This window comes from Triplophysa dalaica, chromosome 9, assembly GCF_015846415.1.
Source record: "Triplophysa dalaica isolate WHDGS20190420 chromosome 9, ASM1584641v1, whole genome shotgun sequence".
Taxonomy (NCBI): Eukaryota; Metazoa; Chordata; class Actinopteri; order Cypriniformes; family Nemacheilidae; genus Triplophysa; species Triplophysa dalaica.
In genome coordinates this window covers 1,902,594-1,910,832 of record NC_079550.1, presented here as the reverse complement: position 1 = coordinate 1,910,832, position 8,239 = coordinate 1,902,594, and the positions used below count along the sequence as shown (strand labels likewise).

Here is an 8,239-nt window from a genome sequence, read left to right as displayed (position 1 = left end):
CAAAAAGGGACCAAGAACTAAAGAAAGAACAATCTAAGGAAAGAACTCAACCACAAGACTTCACAAAGGAAACAACCTCTAACAGAGTTGTACAAGATACTAATAGTACACAGACGTCGGCAATAGTACCTGTCTATGTGTCAACGCCAAGTGATGCAGACAACGAAGTTCTCGTCTATGCTCTGTTAGATTCAAAGAGTGACTCTTCATTCGTTCTTAATGAAGTGGCAGATGTTCTTGATACAAACACTGAACAAGTGAAGTTAAAACTATCTACGATGTCATCAAAAGGGACAATCATTCACTGTAAAAGACTTAATAGCCTACAAATAAGGGGCCTATTTTCCACCAAGAAGTTAACCGTGCCGACAGTTTACACTCGTGACTTCATCCCTGCTAATCGCACACACATCCCAGTGCCTGAGACAGCAAAGGCATGGCCTCATTTGGAGCATCTTGCTGACCACATCGCGCCTCGACAGGATTGTGAAATTGGTCTGTTGGTTGGGTACAATTGCCCACAAGCTCTAATGCCACGAGAAGTCGTTAGTGGAGAGGAAAGCCAGCCATTTGCTCAGAAGACTGACTTAGGATGGAGCATAGTGAGTTATGGTGATCCAGGTGAACACTACGGTGATGCAATTGGAGTAAGTCATCGCATCATCGTAAAACAAGTCATGCCTGAAGTGAATGCAATGGTCAAGCTTAAAGGAGAAGTCCACTATGTTTGCAATACCCAGGTCAGTGAAATGGTCAGTCCAGATGACATAATTAAGATGTTGGAATCTGATTTCAGTGACAGAGCTGGAGATGAGACATCCTTCTCTCAAGAAGATCTTCACTTCTTGGCTAAACTGAAAGACGGAATCAGACAGAAGCAAGACGGTCATTTTGAAATGCCCTTGCCTTTCAAACAAGACAGCCCAAATCTACCAAATAATAAATCATGTGCTGTTCAACGCCTAATGTCCTTGGAACGAAGGCTCAGGAGAGACCAGCAATACTGCACTGACTACTTGGAGTTTATGAAAGACATCATTGCTCGTGGCGATGCAGAAAAGGTCCCTGAAGAAGAGCTTCACAATCAACCAGTCTGGTATATTCCCCACCATGGCGTTTACCACCCCCAAAAGCCTGGGAAGATTCGAGTGGTCTTTGATTGCTCAGCAAGGTTTCGAGAAACATCACTAAATGACCAACTTCTTACTGGACCAGAGCTCACAAACACCTTGGTGGGAGTCCTTTGTAGGTTTCGTAAAGGCCCGATTGCCATCATGTGCGACGTGGAAAAAATGTTTCACCAGTTCCACGTAAGGCCTGAGCGCCAAGACTACCTCAGGTTCTTATGGTGGGAGAACGGTGATCTAGAGTCTCCACCCTCAATTTTTCGGATGAAGGTCCACCTATTTGGGGCAGCCTCCTCACCTGGTTGTGCCAATTTTGGACTTAAGCATCTAGCCGCTCAAGGTCAGGATAAATTTAATCCAAACACTGTTAAGTTCATCCAAAGGAATTTTTATGTTGACGATGGATTAGTGTGCACAACATCTGAAGCTGAAGCAATTCAACTGATTAAGGAAGCGAGAGACCTTTGCAGCACAGGCAAGCTTAGACTACACAAATTTATCTCCAACAGCAAGGAGGTATTGAAATCCGTTCCGAAGGACGAGTGTGCTGAAAGTGTCAAGGACATGGATATGGCTTTGGTAGAGCCACTCATGGAAAGAGCTCTTGGCGTTCAATGGTGTGTATCCTCTGATGACTTCCAGTTCAGAGTAACTGTCAAGGAACACCCAAATACCAGAAGAGGAGTACTTTCTACAGTAGCCTCCATCTACGATCCATTGGGGTTCGTAGCGCCTTTTATTCTCCGTGGAAAGCAGATCCTACAACAACTGTGTCGAGACAAAGTAACTTGGGATGAGCCGCTCCCATTAGAGCTAAGAGCGCAGTGGGAAATCTGGCTACAAGATCTTCGAAACTTATCTAATGTAAGGATCAGAAGGTGCTATGTCCCAGATAACTTCAAGGATGTCAAGCAGTACGAACTTCACCACTTCTCAGATGCAAGTGTCATCGGTTATGGGGAATGTACTTACCTCAGAGCAGTCGACGTCAAGGGAGAGGTTCATTGCACGCTAGTCATGGGTAAGGCACGGGTTGCTCCTACCAAGGTAACCACAGTGCCACGGCTTGAGTTGACGGCTGCAGTTGTAGCAGCAAGAACAAGTGTTATGCTCAGAAATGAGCTTGAAATAGAGGGTCTTAAAGAACATTTTTGGACTGACTCAAAGGGCGTCCTCGGCTATATAAACAATGACGCCAGACGGTTTCATGTGTTTGTAGCGAACAGAATCCAAAGAATCAAGTCCACTACAGATCCTGCACAATGGCACTTTGTAAAGTCTGAAGATAATCCTGCAGATCATGCGTCGAGAGGTCTCTCCGCAGATCAGCTTGTTGCTTCAAATTGGTTCACTGGCCCAGATTTTTTATGGGAAAGAGAGCTACCCAAAGGAGATGTTATGGTGGGAGAAGTCTATGATGATGATCCGGAACTTAGAAAGGCCCTGGTGCTTAACACCAAGATGATGGAGAAGAGGTCATTGTTAGACCGCCTAACAAAGTTCTCTGACTGGAAAAGAGCTGTTAAGGCTATTGCTCTTCTAAAACGCCATGCTAAGCTGATCAAGGGCATCAAAAATAAAGTAAGTGGAGCTACAAGTATTGAGGACAGACAGGAAGCAGAGCTGTTTATAATCAAGTTGGTTCAGAGGGAAGCATTCAGCAGTGAAATCAGAGGTATAACGCAAGGCAAGGAAGTAAAACCCAAAAACAACAAACTACACAAACTGAGTCCGTTTGTAGATGAGCATGGTGTGCTTAGGGTAGGAGGACGTTTGACAAGATCTGTTCTTCATCCTCATGTCAAGCATCCTGCCATTGTGCCAAATAAGAGTCATGTATCATTGTTGCTTATTAAGCACTACCATGAAAAGGTGCAGCATCAAGGAAGAGGAATGACTGCCAATGAATTGCGATCCAATGGAGTATGGGTCATAGGATGTAACAGGGCAGTTGCCTCACATATTTACAAATGTACAACATGCAGAAAGTACAGAAGGAACACACAAGATCCAAAAATGGCAGATTTGCCAGAAGAAAGAATGGAAATGACACCTCCTTTCACATATTGTGGCATAGACTGCTTTGGACCATTCTATGTGAAGGAAGCAAGAAAGGAACTATGGAAGAAATATGGTCTTATTTTCACCTGTATGTGCTCTAGAGCCATACATATTGAAATGCTTGATGACCTTACGACAGATGCTTTTATCAATGCATTGCGTGGATTCATCGCAATACGCGGACATGTAAGACAGTTGAGATGTGATCAAGGCACTAACTTCGTAGGTGCAAGAGGAGAGTTCATGAAGGCAATGAAGAATTTGGATCATGAACAGTTAAAGGAATATGGATGTGAGTTCATAATGAACTTCCCATCATCGAGCCACATGGGAGGCGTATGGGAGAGGCAAATAAGGACGATCAGAAGTGTTTTAACCGCAATCCTTGACCAGTCTGCTAAACGACTCGACAGTGCCTCGCTCAGAACCTTTCTGTATGAAGTAATGGCTATTATAAATAGCAGACCTCTGACAATCGAGCATTTAAATGACCCAACAAGCCTTGAACCTCTCACGCCCAATCACATTCTTATGATGAAGTCTAACATAATATTCCCACCTCCAGGGGAGTTTGTGAGTCAGGATCTATACTTGCGCAAGAGATGGCGCCAGGTGCAGTTTTTGGCAAACGAATTTTGGACAAGGTGGAAGAAGGAGTATCTCCTTAATCTAAAGCAAAGACAAATATGGCAGAAAGAGAAGAGAAATACGAAAGTTAACGACATTGTCATCCTGCAGGAGGACAGTTCTCCACGTAACCAATGGAGATTGGCAAGGGTGACAGAGGTGTATCCGAGCACTGATGGAAAGGTTAGAAAAGTGAAACTGTTAATTAGTGACTCGACCTTAGACAGCCAGGGAAGACGCATTACCAAGCCAGTCTACCTTGATAGGCCTGTACAAAAGACAGTCGTATTGCTTGAAGCAGAGTAAAGGTTATGGTTGCTATTTCATAAATACAGTATTTTATGTTACTGTAAGGTTTAAAGGCATACTGTATGGTTGAAATTAAGGTGTGAAAAGGTTTAAATTGTGAGGTGAAATGACAAAATAGTCATTTGGTGGGAGTATAACTGCCATGCATATTATTTCTGTTTTTTTAACATGTTTTTTTTGTTATTTGTTTCATCTATTCATGAATATTGAGTGTTGATGTTAACGAGGAGCTAAAGTACATTTGCGTTGCACACGGACATTTTTTAAGGTGCAACAAGGAAGTTTACATTTTGGTGAGAAGTTATTCTCCGCGTGTGTATTACAAGAGTTACTCATGGTTTGAGCAGAGAAGTAACGTTAAAGAAGATGTTTTTCATTTTTGTGTTTTGAACCGGGTATTTTCAAGTGAACTCATTCCCTCTTGGTTATATGCAGCCAGCGAGGTATGTGTATTACGTTTGTATTTCCCGAGTGTATTTGTATTTACCTCTTTATATTGTATGTGAACGTGTTTATCCTTTACATTGTCATACTGTAGTTTGACGGTGGATTTCACTGACGGTGAATGTGATGACGGAGAAAAGGATGACAAAGCAATAAATCACATATATGATAACATTGATTCAACGTTTGTCTTTTCAATTAATATAAATCGACAAATTATCAAACTTTGATTCAACAATATTTAGCATTGAATATTCAACCTCAACCAAAATGATGGTTCTGGTGAAATTTCAACATTTAATCAATATCATCTTGCTATCTGGGGCATTACTAAAGCTCACATGTTACAAATTTCTATCTATCATCTGACCGTTTTGTGTCCGTGAGATCCATGAACCCGGCCGGCGTGAGACTGTGTGCGACTGCAGGTCCCAATCGAAAGAATAACTCTAAATAATAAATATTAAAGTATGGAGATAAATGAACTATAATCAACAGATACACTTGAAATGACAAATAAGTTATTTTATATTATATTGAAATTGGAGTCAGATCAGTCTTAACCACAGGGTCATATTAATTGAACTAAATTGTAACAGTTCTTAAATAACTCCATGTAGAAATAGATTAGGAGAAGCAGAACATGAGACCCCTTCAACCACGACATTGGATTCCGTCGTTGGGCCAGTGGGTGGTCTTTTACACTGATTTATTCTCTGCAGCTAGCCTGTTCCAGACCAGGCTAACAGCCAGGCTAAAATTAGTCCTTGTGATTCACCTGTATTTCCACTGTCAATCCTTTGAGGAATTAATGTGTTTGTATGCAGCAAACACATTAATTCCTCACAGGATTTATTGCAGCATGTCCATGGTCTTTCTAAGTATGTTGCATCATTTTAATTATCCTGTATTTAAGTATTACATACTGTATATAGTCATTTTTCATTTCATTTAAATCTGTTGGCTGTTTGTAATTGCAACAGTCTTTTTATATTGATTCAAGTTGTAGTATTATTACTCAGGCCAAGTGCTTGTCAAATTGCCATCAGAGGTTCCATAAATATGTGTTTTTGAAGTAATTGAGATTACAAAACGTAGATTTACTGGTCGGCTTTTTTTTACTTTTTTACTATGGGCTTTTTTTTAAGCTGCTACAATCATACAGACATTTAACATGTCAGCAGACACCAGTCTATTCACCTCATTTGTTCACTGTTATCTACTTTCAAGGCACTGACCAGCCTGCAAAATGTTCTTATATTTAATTTTAACTTGCTGCCAGGTCCTTTTATGGCCAGACAAGTTTGTTCTTTATGAAGGATAGAAAGATAAAATGGATAAAAACGTAACATGAGAAAAATAGATTAAATGACAAACATTGTCGATAATTGTTTGCATTAGTTGATTAGTGGACTTCAAAAGTAATTCCTTTACTCCTTTATTTATTGCCTAATTATGACAGTTCCAGTGGAGCACTTTTTATTAACGGAGCTTGCAAAGCTGAACCAGGAACAGGTAGCAAAGCAAGAACTTGGTCACCGGGAGAAAACACATGGAATCAAGCGTTACGGTCAAACCAGTGTTTCATTTTCCGTTAAGCACACCCCAGACTTCTTTTTCCAAATTCTCTAGCATGTCGCAAACGAGTATGGAAAGTATTAACGTGCTCGAAAACTGAACGCGATTTCGATTCGGGTAGCCTCTGGTCCTTCAACACAGACAACGGACCTCTAAGCTGATGCGCAAACACAAGTTCAGCTGGACTAAAGGCGAGAGAGCTTTGTACTACTCTCGTGAGGTAAACAACAACCAGGGGATTCCATTGTCCCGATCCCGTCCTAACTCCAAGCAAGAGGAGCGCAACATAGACTTTAAAGTCTGATGGTACCTCTGGAGGGCACCTTGGCTTTCGGGATGATGAGCACTGGACGGGTTATGCTTGATAGCCAGCTGTCCAAGAACCTACGAAAACAATCGAGAAGTTAACTTACTTCGTCAGTCGCTTTGAACAACTTTTGGAAGACCAAACAATGAAAAGAATTTCAAAAGTGCCGCGATCATCACTTGAGAGGTGATTTTTCGGAGAAGTATCGCCTCAGGGAAGCGTATCGTTGCACACATAATTGTAAGTACCAAACGTAGCATAGCAAACAATGATTTTAAACTAGGCTTGGCAGACTGAGCGGCAATTAGGTTTCTTGGCTAAAGCACTTAAGGCTTGATTTTACATGCAACCTCTTGTAGTAATGAAAGTACCAGGTAAACCTGAAAAAAGCTTTTCAGGATCGATCATAAACGTATCCGTTAAATCAACGTAGGATTCGAGAGTACTCCGTTCGACCGTAGCACGTGTTACTGCATACGTTTGGAAAACCTCAGGAAAGTTTTTAGCACAGTCATCGAGATCTTAACACGTAGGTACCGCTGATACTTCAAGCGGTTGCTCACAATTGTGACAATTTTACCAGCGAGATTGAACACCTACTACTACCGTGTCATAGAGGCATATTTTGTGAAGTGGCACAGTTATAAAGCCCATCTCAATGCCTCGAATTAGTACACTACTGCCTGTCGCAGAAAGCTTAGATAGTCATAGCACTCCTTCAAGAAGAAAAGACTGCGCTGCGCCTGTATCAAAGGATTTTCACAGGAACAGGGTTCTGACCAGCGACGGACACAAAACCGCTGCTAATAAACGGTTTAAAACTATTATCTTGGGACAACATTGTGCTTGTAGAACTAGATATTCTTTTAGTCACAGAGGAAGTTAAGCCGACTGGTTTGCTCAACTTTTTCTTGAGGATTAAGCAATCAGCAATAAGATGACCAGGTCGTTAAAAATAAAATCAATTCTGCTATGAGTTTCCAGTACGAGTAAACAACTTTCTACCTGACTGTTCAGACTTTGTTTCAATAGAAGAACCCATATCCGTCATCCTACTTTGATTGCAATTTTTTGGTTGTAATCTGTGAGTTAATACATATTCATCAGCAAGGACTGCAGCCTGGCGTACTGCCGTTGCTTTGTGTTCACAAAAATATATAGCAACAGAGGGAGGAAGGCAATTCTTAAATTCCTCAAGGAGAATTAACTCACGCATTTTCTCAAAAGTATCGACTTTCCCTGAAGTAAACCAACGATCAAATAAGCTCTCTTTTTCTCATGCTAGCTCCATAAAAGTTTCTCGTTCCGACTTTCGACAGTGCCGAAATTGCTGCCTATAGTACGGTGGCCACTAGGAGTCACTGCGCTGCATCAGAAGAAAACACATGCAAACACAAAAAAACACAGGCATATTCAGAAAGCATCTTCATTAGTTTGGCGACACATGCCCTGCAAATACTCGCAACACAAACAAACACAGAAACGCGCTGCAAGCTGCACAGACGACATAAAGATATAAAGCAATTACCTTCAATGTGGCTGACAACTCTACTAACGAATTTGAACAGTCAAAATGAAGCGCGTCCCAATCAGGTGCTTCAGTTTTCGTCTATGCAGCTTGCAGCGCATTTCTGTGTTTGTTTGTTTTGCGAGTCTTTGCAGCGCGTTTCTGTGTTTGTTTGTGTTGCAAATATTTGCAGGGCATGTGTCGCCATACTAATGAAGTAGCTTTCTGAATTTGCTTGTTGAAAGAATGTAAACTTCTTATGTCCCCTTGTCTAACAAT

At 41.3% G+C, this 8,239-nt stretch overlaps 1 protein-coding gene across 3 annotated transcripts; it reads left to right on the top strand.

Annotated features, from left to right (window-relative positions):
• Positions 1-928: 928 nt before the first annotated feature.
• Positions 929-4,721, top strand: LOC130429208 (uncharacterized). 3 transcript variants are annotated; one of them, XM_056757649.1, is made up of 3 exons: positions 929-4,417; positions 4,491-4,567; positions 4,663-4,694. In XM_056757649.1, exon 1 carries the CDS (start codon positions 966-968, stop codon positions 4,119-4,121), a length of 3,156 nt encoding a protein of 1,051 aa, XP_056613627.1. In that variant the 5' UTR covers positions 929-965; the 3' UTR covers positions 4,122-4,417; positions 4,491-4,567; positions 4,663-4,694. The 3 variants fall into 3 exon arrangements, with proteins under 3 accessions (XP_056613627.1, XP_056613626.1, XP_056613625.1); XM_056757648.1 differs by having other exon boundaries at positions 4,491-4,721; XM_056757647.1 differs by having other exon boundaries at positions 929-4,567; positions 4,663-4,703.
• Positions 4,722-8,239: the final 3,518 nt, after the last annotated feature.